The 14,551-nt window shown below is 42.1% G+C and overlaps 1 protein-coding gene across 9 annotated transcripts in view; it reads right to left on the reverse strand.

Annotated features, from left to right (window-relative positions):
* Positions 1–8,513, reverse strand: part of NOSTRIN (nitric oxide synthase trafficking) — a 59,028-nt gene extending 50,515 nt beyond the window's left edge. For 3 of the 9 annotated variants that reach the window (XM_047872392.1, XM_047872388.1, XM_047872391.1), the window contains exon 1: positions 8,376–8,513. In XM_047872392.1, the coding sequence (XP_047728348.1) occupies positions 8,376–8,402 (27 nt within the window). In that variant the 5' untranslated portion in view covers positions 8,403–8,513. The remainder of the gene's footprint in view (positions 1–8,375) is intronic. The other 6 variants (XM_047872390.1, XM_047872389.1, XM_047872387.1 and 3 more) reach the window with 3 other exon arrangements.
* Positions 8,514–14,551: the final 6,038 nt, after the last annotated feature.

The following is a 14,551-nucleotide window of genomic DNA, read 5'->3' on the forward strand; positions in this document are numbered from 1 at the left end:
CACTGACTAATCATTTTGTGCCTCCACCCCAAGTTCCCAAATAATATTCCTGGGTGCCATACCATGAACTCACGAAGTGAATGTGTTTTGTTTGGTTTTGGTTTTGGATGAGATATGAATATGTAAGTGAAATAACTTGCTAATAAAATGTGTCCTGGTCCCTCTAAATCTGATTTAACTCTAGTAATAAAGAGGTACCTGGGTGGCTCAGTCAGTTAAGCGTCAGACTTGAGCTCAGGTCATGACCTCACAGCTCATGATTTTGAGCCCCGCACCCGGCTCTGTGCTGACGATAGCTCAGAGCCTGGAGCCTGCTTCGGATTCTGTATCTCCCTCTCTCTCTGTCCCTCCCCCGCTTGTGCTCTGTCTCTCTCTCCCTCTCAAAAATAGACATTAAAATTTTTTTTTCTAACTCTAGTAATAAGAATGTTATAATAATGAGTTGAACATTTTTGTTGTACCTAACTTTTACAAATTTATGAATAAATCTTTATAAATTCATTCCTATATGAATTTAGCATACAGACACAAGAATTCAATGGGAAAGATTTTGTCATTTGATTTCGAACTCCACGAAGTCACCCTGAAAATTGTATTTGTAAAAGTAGACATTGATGATGGTAGATTTTAAGTGCCCAAATGAAGAGACTAAACGTGAATGAATTCTGCAGCTGTCCTGACACAGAGTGGATCAGTTAGGCGGTGGAACAGTCCCAAGCACATTCCCTCAGAGTTTCCATGTGGGAGGTGTGATACCTCATTGCATTTTTTAAAATGAGATTTTACAGAGGAGGATGCAAGTTCTGTATGAAATGAGGGCCATGCTGTGGCTCTTTGTTCCTCCGACGAGCCAGCTTCGTCCAGCACTCCAGTGGCTTTGAGAGCTCACATTCAGGGAGCACCTACTATGCAGCTGGCAGATTCACGGACGTGAATCCTCAGGGCCAAGGCAACCCTTCAGTTGTCATGGGAACACCTGGTGTGTGTGCTAGCAGAGTAGCAAACAGAGGACACGGGGTCACGGAGGAGGAAAGGACCTAAAGGAAAGGACCTGATCCAGGTCCTTAACTTCAGAGTGGAATGAACCAAATCTAGGATATAGAAATACAATTCTATAGATACCAAATTCCTTTTTTTAACTATAATTAAAACAATTTTTTAATATGTATTTACTTTTGAGAGAAAGAGAGAGACGGCACAAGCATGGGAGGGGCAGAGACAGAGATGGAGACACAGAATCCGAAGCAGGCTCCAGGCTCCGGGCTGTCAGCACAGAGCCCAACGCAGGGCTTGAACTCACAAGCTCCGAGGTCACGACCTAAGCAGAAGTTGGATGCTTAACTGACTGAGCCACCCAGGTGTCCCTGTACCAAGTTCTTTTATCTTTATGCAGTGGTTCTCCTTTCACCTGAACTTAGCACAGAGAGCCAGGGCAGGGTTTGGCAGACACACAGGAATAGCAAATGGCTCCAATGAAACTACCTCAGGCTCAAAGACAGCAGTCAGGGAGCAATGCTCTTTATAAAGACGTTGTGAACTCCTAAAGCAAAGTTGACAAAATCACGCGTCTGCAGGCAGGGGGCAGACCCCTGCGTGAGTGAGGAGTGGGGTGGGGAGAGCGAGCTGGAGAGACAGCTGTCCCCACTGCTCTGGACCAAGGGACTGCAGCCCAGGATGGCCAGATATTCTAGTCTGTCCCAAAAAGCTGACATAGGGATTGGCATCTGAAATACGGTTTTAAAAAAACAATGGTAGCAAACAATTTACAAATTTTTAAGCTGTCTGCAGAGCAAGCAAAACATGCCTACAGTGAGGTTCAGATGTAGGATGTCTGAGGAAATGATTCTCCCCTGAGTCATGAGAGTAAAATTACTATTTGGCAACCAACCCACTTTTATTTCTATAAAAATAACTTGTCTGTGAACGATATGATCTTATAAGGCCTCCTTCCTTCCCTTACAGGTACAATGGGAAAGTTTTAGTGAGCATTTTAAGATTGTTTAGCTTTTTTGTTTGCTCCTCTGTTGCCTAAACGTTTTCAATAAGTCACCCCTAACCTTTTTATTTTCTTAGTACACTACCAAATAACATTCCACAAATCACACATAGGTATCATGAGAAGAAAATAAATAAATGTGAAGCAGGGCACATATCCCCAGCATAAAGTTTTTTCTCGGTGTCTCTCCCTTAGATGTAGCCATGTGACTAAACGTTTCCCAAGGAAGCATGGGTAAAAGTGTTGTGTGAGGTTTCAGTGACGTTTCCTTCCTTCTCTTCCCCGATACCTATACTTAGAAACGATGGCTGAGGCCACGAGGTGGCCTTGAGGATAGATGCCATGTACTAAGATGGTAGAGTAGAAAAAGAAAAAGAGCCTGGGTCCTTGATGGCCCTGGGGGCCACCAGATAAGCCCTCAACTCTCTACTTTTGGACTTACTTTATGTGTGAGAGGAATGTAATAATAGGGGTTTTGAAAAGCCACTCTTATCTTTGACTTTTAAAATGTGCAGCTGAACATAGTTCAAACTCAGACACAGTCTTTAAACTTTTTGTTTTAAATTATGAAACATTTTTATGTTTCATAAAGTAATAATGATACAGATAATAATAATGATACACATAGGAACTCGTTACCTAAGTTATAGAGATATTTAACACTTTGCTTCTGCTTTCTGTAAACAACTGTTTTTTTTTTTCATTCCTTTTCATAATTTCTTTGACTATACTTGGGCATTTATTCTTGCATATGAGGATTTATCTAATTACATTTTTTTTTTAAGTCCCTGTTGGAAGCCTAATTGGAATGTCATTACATAAATATATCAATTTGGGGAAATTGACTTTTTTATGGTATTTAGACCTCCCATCCAAGGACATAGTAAGTCTTTTCGTGTGTTCAAATCTTATTTTATGTTCAATAAAATTTTATGATTTTCTTTCTAAGTCCTGTAGCTTTCTTATTTGATTTACTTAGAAATATCTCACAATATTAAATTGTAAGTTTTTAATGTAATGTCCTATCTGCTTCTCTCTCCAGCCCGCAGCAAAGCAGAAACAAAGACCCAGCAAAAACGCCAGGGGGCCATGTGCAAGAGAGAAAGATTTGAATGGGTGCTTGCAGAGTGAGTTTTCTTGCTCTGAAACATTAGGAGGCTGGGGCTGGGGCTGGGAAAAGACAGAGCAGAGATGTAGACTGGAGGAATTTGGAGGTTTCAGAGCAACATGAGAAGAACCTCCCATCAGGAGAGCCAGGAGTGCAAGGAAGGGACTCTGAGATGAGGTGTCCCGGGGGATGGGCCCACACCAGCCCCATCACCTGAGGAGTCTGCATCTAGCAGACCTGGGGAGAGAATAGGATACCTTGGACCCCATGTATGAGGATGGGAGCATGGAGGGGAAATCTTGCCCCTAACCAAAGTGGAAATGAGCAGAACCAGTTGAGAATTTTTATGTGCTGGGCTGCAGGGGCTGCTGAATTTCCCAAATTTATCAAGCCATCAAAACTCTCCAAGACATGTTTTTAAAATACTACCTCCAGAGGACCAGTTCTAGGAGGCCAGACAGCCTTAAATGTTTCTAAACCATTGATTCGAAGTTCAATTGTTTTTGGAGGGAGTCAGGGAGACTGTGAGAAAGTGGGGAGTTTCTGTCTTTTCCAAAGGCATTCAAACTCAACTTGTTAAAGCAAGAGGCTGCTCAAATGAAGCACATCTTATGCTTCAATCGATGCTGCAGCTGCCAGGATTTTGGAAGATGATTTCCTGTTATTTAATAGACTGGTACTTCCTAACTGTTTTCACATTATGACACATCTAGAAAATGCTATTTGTACTAGGACAGTGTGGTAAATGAGCAAAGTTGTTCCAGGCAGAGGAAATTGGCCCATGAGCTCTGTCCCCCAACCACATCCTGCCAGTTTTAGGGTTGCCGAGATTCATGTCTCAGGTACACTTATAACCCATTCCCTAAACTCCAGGATGCCGAGGCACACACTAGTTCAAAAGCTCCTGAATACATTGTGTTGCTGTTAACTTAGTGATCAGGTGACAACAGGATGTTCTTCTTATTACAGCAATGGAGATATTTTTTATCTCTAACCCTACATGCAATGTACCAGACACTCCCTGACAAACCCTGATCTACATGAGATGAAGGTGATATCGGTAAATAAAAGAATAGCTAAGAATACTTCCAGTATTTCAGCACAACCCCTTCTTTGGAAACAGTGATTCTGTACCTTTCATCATGTCCCATCCACTGAAACTTAAAGACAAAAATCTGTGATAAGCAGACTTGCATAAATGTCAAATTGGAACCCAGGACCATCTTGCCGTGTGTGTGTGTGTGTGTGTGTGTGTGTGTGAGATCAGAAAACCTTGGAACATATCTGCTTTGAGCGTATGAAATCTCTTGACCTTGGCTTTGGCTCTCCTTTTCCTATCCCACCTCTCTCCTTCCCACTCCACTCTAATGCACCAGAGAGACCACTGAAGGGATTCCATGGAGCATAGCTTGAAAATCACTAACATCTAATCCTTTTATTTTATAGTGAAATGCCAAAGAGCTGAAAATAACTTCATTAGTTAAGGGCAGAACTGTGATTAGAAATATTAGGTGAGCCAATCAATTAGAGAAACCTTCAGAAATAAATATATTTATAAATAGCTTATCAGTATAATTACACTAAGTTTACTCGGAGTAATAGTTACCTTTAAGTGCTATGATCAGCACAAATGGCTTCGTAATGTCATCAACCAGTACAAGAAGGGTTTTCTCTACTCAAAGTCGTACAGGAGGTGAAGTTTTGGTGTTCTTTTCCCATCCAGTTGAGCTTTCAAATACTCCAACCCTACCAAATATTCATTCCAGGAAAAGACCTGCTATCGATCTTACATCTCCATATAAGTTTTTATTAACATGTTGTCTCTCCTAGGGCTCATGAATCCCTAGGAAAAAAGTTATGTGTTTTTTTTCCTGATAAAGGGAGTCCAGGCTAGTGGTAGAATATTTGGGACATTTCTAAGCCCCTAAAAAAATCCCTTCACAACACAACTAGTACACACAGGCATTTCCCATTCAGTCTTTTTTTTTTTTTCTTCATTTATTTATTTATTTTGAGAGAGAGAGCCTGTCAGCTCAGAGTCCATCACAGGACTCAATCCCATGACCGACTGAGACATCATGACCTGAGCAGAAATCAAGAGTCTGATGCTTAACCTGCTGAGCTACCCAGATGCCCCTCCTATTCAGTCTTTACAGAAATATTTTTGCCCAGCATTTGTAAGCAAATTCTGTTGTATAAATGCTGTCATTACAAAAAATGCAGTAATCAAAGCAATTGGCACATGACATAATTAGATAACTTCTAAATGCACTGTACCAACCTTGGACTAGCAGCTCTTTCTGACTTTCTACAATTTGAATGATTAAGGTTAAATTCAGTTATTCGAGAATAGTCCATTTGTATTGTAGATGGCAGTATGGAAACTTTTTGGACAGTGGCATCCTCATAGGTCAAATAAACTATGATATTCCACTTATATTTAATCAGATAAGTTTTGTTGGATGTCTTTCATATGACAGGCACCGTGCTACTGATTTCATGTGAATCTTGATTCATGGGGGATCATATTTCAAACCACTGTCCCTCTAAGGGATTACCTGGGTAACATTTGGAATCCCCATGACACACCATCATAAATTATGAGATATAGAACATTAAAGAACATAGTCTACTCCATCCTGTCTTCCTTTTACTCCAGATGAGGAAACAGCAGTCTATGAAACGTGGATGGCATATCACATATCTCGATGTGTACACCAGGGATGCTGTGGGCCATAGGACATCTATGCCAGACCCAACCTGCTTCCTTATATCTGTGAAGAACCAGAATCCCACAGAAGCCATGGGCCATTGTACCAGTGTCTTGTGTCTTAGTGCCAGTTAATATCCCATGACCCAGGCAGAGCCACTGAGGTAGAAAGCTCAGATTGGCATCTAAGCCAGATTAAAGGAGCAGTCCCACAGCCTGGTACTGTTTCAATAGCTGATGATGTTAAGGGAAAGGACAGACTAGGTGAAGCCCAGAATGCCTGATTTGACAGGTCCCGACCTGGATACCACAGGAGTGGATAAAAATATAAACTTGGTTATAGCTTGTTATTTGCCCATGATCTATCTCTATGGTATTATTTCATAAGAAGGTGCTGCTTTTTAAAAATAATTGGATTATTTCATTTGGAGACAATTTGATCCTATCTTCTTCCTTGTACATAGATTTGAAAATGACTTCACTTGGCATTTTTTTTTTTTTGTAGGTGTAGAAGCTAAACTTGTAAACTTCAAGACCTTAAGGCCCAGAGCCAATTCTGTTCCTTTTCAAAACCAGAACTTAAAAAAAAAAAAAACCTTCTTCAAATAAATTTTGACACTCTTAAGATTGGTTAAGAGCCTACACAATATTTAGCCCATTTTTGAGCATGGACACTGACTAAGCTGTCTGATGTTGAATAGCCCAGTTATTAGCCTATCTTGCCCATTGGAGCATGAACTTAACAGAAGAGATTTTTTTTTTAATTTTTAAAAAGTTTTATTTATTTTTGAGAGACAGGGGGACACAGAATCCGAAGCAGGCTCCAGGCTCCAGGCTCCAAGCTGTCAGCACAGAGCCCAATGTGGGGTTCAAAGTCACGAGCCATGAGATCATGACCTGAGCCGAAGTCAGACGCTTAACCGATTAGGCCACCCAGGTGCCCCAACAAAAGAGATTTTAAAATATTTTTTGTATTATGGGTCCCTTTGGCAATCTTGTGAAATCTATATTTTACTCAGAATATTTTTAAATGCATTAAAGTAACATAGGATTGCAAAGGAAACATTATATTGATATACCTTTATTAAAACATATTTTAAAATTATATGCATGCTTATTAAAGGGGGGAATTTTCAGTCTTAAAATCTATATACAACCATACTGTTGGAATTTTTGTTTTTACATTAGACACATATTTACTTTTGCATTTAAAAGAGTAAAAGTAGGTAGAATCTGCTATTACATCATCACTAATAATATTACTAGCTATTATGACTTCGTGTCATTTAGCTCATCTGATTCATGAACTCATTTTGTGGCATAGCACTTACGGCTCCATCTGCTCTAAGCCTGTGCTCTGTCCATTGAATAAACAACAATGAAACCGTTAATTCTGTTGCTTTTTTCTTTTTTATTTATTTTAAAAAATTTTCTTATGTTTATTCATTTCAAGAGAGACAGAGAGAGCAAGCAGGGGAGGGGCAGAGAGAGAAGGAGAGAGAGAGAATCCCAAGCAGGCTCTGCACAGAGCCTGACGTGGGGGTCCTGCACAGCACAGAGTCTGACGTGGGGGTCGAACTCAAGAAACTATGCAAGACTATGACCTGAGATGAGACTCAGGTGAGATGAAACTATGACCTGAGCCAAAACCAAGTCAGATGCTTAACCGACTGAGCCACCCAGGCACCCCTGTTGCTTTTTTTTTCTTTATGGCTTTATTACAGCCCTCATTTATCTGTTTATCCAGTTTGTTATTGTTGGTGGTTTTTGTTTTGTTTTGTTTTTTGATAAAATACTTGCGGGATGAATGAACGTAACCCCTTGCTTCCGATGTCACCAATTTCAGTTTTTTGGCATCATTTATTGGGCTAACACGCTGATGATTCTTGATTATTTTCTGTTCAGAGCATATATACCCCCTTCCCTCCCCCCCCCACACACCTTATTTTAATTGCTCCTTATTTCCTAAATTGCTGCTAATGACCTCACACTGTCCTCGGACTTTTGGCCAATCTTCTGTTTGGTAATGCTCCCCAGGACTAAACATGTTGGGAAGCCTGTCTGAGAACCACCGTAGGGCAGGCAGCGTGGGGAGCCCGTCCTTCCTCTTGCACGTCTTGCAGTTATTGACTCTAAATGATACGGGAAAATATGCCAAAACCCTCCACCCTACTGCATTCTCAGAACCCCAAATCAGCTGCAGATTCTGAGTGTTTGGGTAGCCACTCTACACACGATGTTGGCACCTCGGTGTATATCTTACGAATGCTTTCCAAACAGCCACCATCTGCAAGCAAATATGATGCTATACCCACTCCAAGTCTTTCCAACAATATGAGAATAAAAGATGACTATTACCTTGACCCGTCACTTGCTAGAAAGCACTGTCTTTTAAATCGAACCAAAGAAAAGCCACAAGACTTTTGTATCACAGCCAGTGTCTAACATGTTTGTCTTCCAAACGTCTCAGATTTCTTAAGTTAAAACCCATTAATATATAAACATATCCCTCTAAGGCCACCCTCTCACACACAGGCGCAAAACCACACTGAGCTACTCACCGAACAATCTGTCAGTGGGTCCCTCATATTGAAATGTTTTTGCTTCTGTCCTTCTACCTAAGTTCCAGCATTCAGCATTCAAGAAACTACAGTCAAGGTTGGGTGTGTCTGGAACTTCCCGTATTCAAAGGGCCTAGAGTACGTCAGTCCTTGTCAAACACCCTGAGGAGGAAGTCCCGGCCCTGGACTTTCATCCCGTTGGTTTCCTGGAAAAGCAAAGAACTGCTCTGGGACAAGAGAGCTGGACTGAGGTGCTACGAATGACTTCTGTAAATACTTAGAGGGCAGAATGCCGAGTCCTAAGCTGTGTGGCCTTGAGGGAAGGCCCAGAAGCTGTCAAGTGTCTTGAGAATTTGGGTGTTCAGGGCAGATATGGAGGATGCATATTCTCCCAGCCTGCTGTGTTTATCATATATATATATATATATATATATATATATATATATTTAAGTTTCTGTATTTTATGATGCTTTGGCATGTAGGGCCTTTCAGACTTGAGGAGGGACTGGCCCTCTTAGGGTGAGCTAATTCCTAGAGATAGCAAACGACTTGCTTGTGACTTTGATATGCAAACTGACCAATCCTGAGCCCAGACGCTTAACCACTCCCTTTATCTAAGTCACACACCAAGTCAATATTCCCCTGCCCCAAATCACCCCAAGGTCAGGTACCAAACAATTAGGACCACACCCACATAACTATGACTGTAGTGGGAAAATGTCTAGAAAAGGTCATCAGGGAGCAGGACCCACATGAACTACCTCACAGGGCCTTACCCTGTTTCGTACGTTCACCCTCACTTTTTTTTGTTTTTTATTACTCAAAAGGATAAACAGAACTAGAAATCAATCAACAACTTATCGTTTATTGCTTTCTCCGCACCCAGCTGTCAATCCATAGATTTCCAGCTACTGGCCTGTTGCCTTGCGGTAGCTGTTTGCTGGGCTGTGGGCAGCTTTGGTGTGGCTGGCAGGCCCCTAGTCAGAAAGGAACTCCATCAGGAGAGCCCAGGGGAACCTTTCAGAGCCGCCTGGGTGGGCAAGCTCTATTCATCTGCCCCAGGTGCGCAGGCTCCGTTCAAAGTCCCTAAAAATCACAAATGATGAGGAAGGGGACCCTGAGGGAAGAGAAGCTGCCTTGCAATCAGTCAGATGGAGAAGAGCAGTCTGTGGTCAGGGATCACCCTTCACATACCTGACAAAGCTCTCCCCTTATCTTGTCCCAAAGAACTTTACCCCTGGAGGTTACAACATGGAGCAGTGGCAACCTAGGGGTTAGAATTAGAGGAGGCCACTTGGCATCCTGGAAGAAGTGTAGAGACAGGTTATAAACAAGTTAATATTGTTAGGATGTCCTTGGAACCATAGTAGAGGGGACCGTCATCTTGCCAGCGCAACCCAATGAAAAGCCCCTAGTAGCTGCCAGAACGAATTGGAGGTCAACCAATCACCAAGCTACAGCACGACCTGACGCGGAAAAAGGCCCACCCGGACCTAAACCCGAACGCTGCAGCTTAAAAACCCCACCCCACCACATCTGGGGGCGACTTCCCTGACTCCTCTCTCTCTCTCTCCCTGAGTCACGGAACCTCGCCCGAGACCTTAGTTCCCAAACAAAGCCTTTGACTGCTAAAATTTTTTAGCCTCTGACTCCTATCTTTACCCTGCCTTATGCCTGACCCTAACAAATATATCATTCGGATTCCCACTGCAGGGCTTCCCTGCCATCAGAGATCGTAGGTAAACTTAGCTGGAGCCTGGGTTCCAAGGCCTGGGGCAGCGCGGCATCTCCTTTCTGGTTCTGGCGGCTCTTGGTCTCATTTCAGCTCCAACTCAGTTCAAAATGAGGAGATTGGCCTCCCTCACTGGTTTCACAAGAAATGCCATCCCACCACACTTACTGGAATCTTTGTGGCCTTATTGAAGATCTGTAGGGTGTTACTGCACTTACTCCTCATGTATGTCTCTCCCAGTAGGCTGACTAGCTTTCCTTTAGGATTTCTGGACATCTGCTAAATTAAAATATCTTCTTCTGGCTATAGTGTCTTTCCCACAGACTGTTGTATGGGCAGTAGAGTGTCTGGGCTGAATCTAGACTGAGAACTAGAGTTTGGCTATTTGTTGAGCTTCTCAGAGAGGTATTTGACCCACCCCCCCCACCCCCCAAAAAAAGAAAAGAAAAGAAAAATGATATTGATTTTGGAGGTCAGAAAGAGGGTTATACCTGTTATCCATTGTCACAATGATGCTGTGTCACCAACAGAAAATCCGGTGGCTTCAAATGGCACAGACTTTACTTAGTTCACAAGTCGGTGGTTTAGCTGGATGGTTCTCCTGGTCTCCCTGGCATCACTCATGTGAAAGCAAGTCATTGATACAACTCTGCTGATCTTGGCTGGGCTTGGCAGGACAGCTCATCTGGGTTCTGCTGGGCGCTTGGCTGTGGGCTGAGGTGATTTTTCATCAGCCAGTAGTCGAAGCTGGGTTGTTTTCAGGGCCTGGTGAGGAGCTAAGAGTGGGCAGAAGCACCCAAGGCCTCCTGAGGTGTAAGCTTGAAACTGACACACACACCATCACTTCAGCCACATGCAGCTGACCAAAGCCAGTCACAGGCCAGCCCAGATTCAAGGAGGGTGTTGGGGGAGAATCCACCCCTAGGTACAGAAAAAGTCAGGGAATTGGGATTTACATTAAACCCACTACAATGGTCAGTCAATGTTTGTGCTTGCGTGGCTAAAAAGACAAATAAAAACAATGGAGGGCATGGCTGATATCTATAGTCCTTTCCTTTTCCCCAATTCTGCCTCAGGGGACATGTTTGGGACTTCTGCAGAGACTGAGTTTAGGGAGAGAAATAAAGAGTTAAGTTCTCCAGCACTCTAGACCCAGACTTGGAGATAGGGTCATTCTTCCCTCTCACTCCATATCCCATCTTACACAAACTCTACCAAAGAACACAGCAAAGCACACTTACCCTGGGGGCAGGGTGGGGAAAATGGTGGGGGAGGAGGAAATAGCATAGCAGGTTCTCTGCAGTGTCTCCTGCACTTGAGGCTGTGACTGGTGAGGCACCTTGGGGTGAGTAATTTGTCCTTGTGCATTTGAGAATCTCCCAGCCCCCTGACCCCGGGAAATGGTCCAGGGAGACTGAGAGAAAGAAGCTGACTTCCCCTGCCAACATGAGAGGGAAGAGCCTTGTAGTTTTGGAACTCCTATTATGAAAGAATCCTGTCCCTTTCAAAGTCCTCCTAGCCGGACTAAAAATCACATTGACATGAGACCAATTAACAGGAGAAAATCAAACTTAACAGCGTATGACAAATCCACATAGACATGGAAATTCTAAAGATAGGCAAAAAGAGGTATATGCATCATTCTGAACCAAAGACAAGGGGTGAGGGGCTGGGTCTTCAAAGGGAAGGAATACAATCTTCAGGAAGAATAAAAAAGAGTAAATGTTTGCTAAGTCAATGTTTGCTGGGCCACTCAGAAACAGTGGGACAAAGAGAAGACTTTGAAAAAGCAGGCCTTGCTAGGTTCCTCCATGTCTACCGTACTTACTTCATATCATAATGTAGTTATCTATGGTGACAGCTCTTTTCCTGGAGCAGGTCCTTATCTAAATTCTTTTCGGCATTTGTGGGGGAGGTAAAGAGCTTTTTCTGAATCTGCTGGGTTTTGATTACTTTTTAACTCAAAATAATCTTCATGTCAAGTGGTCCATCTTGGGGGGGGGACTGTTTTTGGCCCTTATCAATATTAATATAACTTTATTTCTATCTACAGATTAATGAGAACTATATATAGTGAAGCATCTCACAAAAAAGTATGCTACACTTTTTTCTTAAAATATTTGGATCCCAGGGCATCCTTTTGAGTTCTTTGAACTCAAGGTCATCACTGGCCATATATTTCTGACCTACACACATTCTCTGGCTTCTTTCCAGCCCAGCTTGACATCTCAGGTCCCAATCTTCTTGCTTCCTTTCCCAGTCTATGCTTAGCATATGCCTTCCTGTCAGGGCATCTCTGCAGACAGAAAACCTGCAGTGGAGTCCTTTGGTCTAGCCTGGAAGCCACTCTACTGTACCCCCACTCACCCCATTTTGTGCTGCCTCCAAGGGAGTCAACACCATGAGTAGCATTTGTTAAGTGCTTATATGCTGTTGTTGGGTGTTGGTAATTCAGAAAGAAACAGGTGCTCAAATGCATTAGAGGTTAAGGGCAATTCATAACTTGCCTTGGAAGATTCTTTAGTAGCCAAAACATGTAAAGAATTGGAAATAGCACAAATATCAGTCAACAGGGACCAGTGCAGCCACTGTGGTAAAAAGCATGTTCCTCAAAAATGAAAAATCGAAATGCCATATGATCCAGTAATTTCACTGTTGGGTATTTACCCGACACTCTAAGAAAACCAAAGAAAGAAAGAAAACCAAAACTCTAATTCAAAAAGATATATGCACCCCCATACTTATTGTAGCATTATTTACAATAGCCAAGATATGGAAGCAATGCAAATGCCCATCAATAGATGAGTGGATAAAGATGTATATATATGTATGTGTATATATATATATATATATATATATATATATATATAGTGGGATATATGTGTATATATAGTGGGAGATATATATATATATACACATATATATTTATAAAGTGAGATATATATATATATGATTTTTTTGTAGGATTTTTTTTGGCCCACATTTCTCCTTAAGCTCTTCTTCCCAAAGTATCTCTTAACTCAGGCAATGAACCCTACAGGCATAACATCCCATGATGGAAACCGAAAATAGCACTCAAGCAATAATGACTGCCCAGAGGAAGAGTTCTGGTGGCCCAGACTATCCAGACCAGTTTGAGCTAAACCCCCAACTCACGCCTGTGCAGATGGACCATGGAGTCACCTCTGGGATGACCAACATTTACCTTTATCTCATTATTACATTAAAATCTCTGCCCAAGGAGGAGCACAAGCCTCATTTATAAAGCATACAGTGTTTCCTTGAGGTGCATGCATGACCTTATACCTGTCTCTAGGTAGAAGCCCATTCACTCTTGCTTGGGGAGTCATGGCTTTGGAAGTTATTCCCCATCATCTTCTTATTTGCTGCAAATAAAGTTTCCTTTGTGTGACAACTCACCGGGTATAGTTTCTATCTATGAGTCACCAAGGAGAGAACTCACAATGCTTTGGTTACACAGAATGGTTGAGCGACTCACCCAGGGCCACACAGTTACTAGTGGTATAGCTGGGATTCATCTGACTCTAAGACTTCCATGTTTAATTACTACACTACACTGCCACTCAACCTGAACAATGGGATACAAAATACCAAAAATTGAGGCTAGAGTATAAAACATTTAGTTATATGTACTGACTTAGAAGCAGGTTGCCAAAGAATAAGTATGATTCTAGTTTGGTACAGATGTAAGAAAAAAAGATCTAGACACGTATATACTAGACAGGCAATAGCATATCCCTGAAGGTTGAGGCTATGGAAGATTCCTACTTGGCACACATTTCTGTGTAATATCAATATCTAAACCAAACATATATCGCTTCAGAAACAAAATAAGACAAACAACACTTAAGAATAACAGTTATGCTAACTTTAATTTTTAAAAAGGAAAAACCGGGGCGCCTGGGTGGCTCAGGTCATGATCTCGATGCTCGTGGGTTTGAGCCCCACATCGGGCTCTGTGCTGCCAGCTCAGAGCCTGGAGCCTGCTTCAGATTCTGTGTCTCAAGTCTCTCTCTGCCCTCCCCTACTCACACTGTCTCTCTTTCTCTCAAAAATAAATAAACATTAAAGATTTTTCAAAAAAAATAAGAAGGAAGAACTGAGAAGTTGCTGATGACAGCAAACCTTGTTAGTTCATACATCCAGGACTTTGCACAATGCTGGTTCCTTCTACCTGGAAGTCCTTCTGCCTTTATGTTGGCCTCATTGACTTTTATTTCTCTCCAAAAGCCCAGTTAGTGCCATTTTCCCTAGACACAGTACACTCTTGTCCTTGTACCACCACTATCCATTGCACATATCTCTTTTGATTGATTTATCCCATTGTATTGAAATTATTAGTTAAAAAAGAAGAAAATTATTAGTTTAATGGTTTGCCTCCCACATTCCTCAGCCAGATCTTTATGGCAAAGTGCCTGGAGCA

The sequence above is a fragment of the Prionailurus viverrinus genome, chromosome C1, assembly GCF_022837055.1.
Source record: "Prionailurus viverrinus isolate Anna chromosome C1, UM_Priviv_1.0, whole genome shotgun sequence".
In the NCBI taxonomy this organism is placed as follows: Eukaryota; Metazoa; Chordata; class Mammalia; order Carnivora; family Felidae; genus Prionailurus; species Prionailurus viverrinus.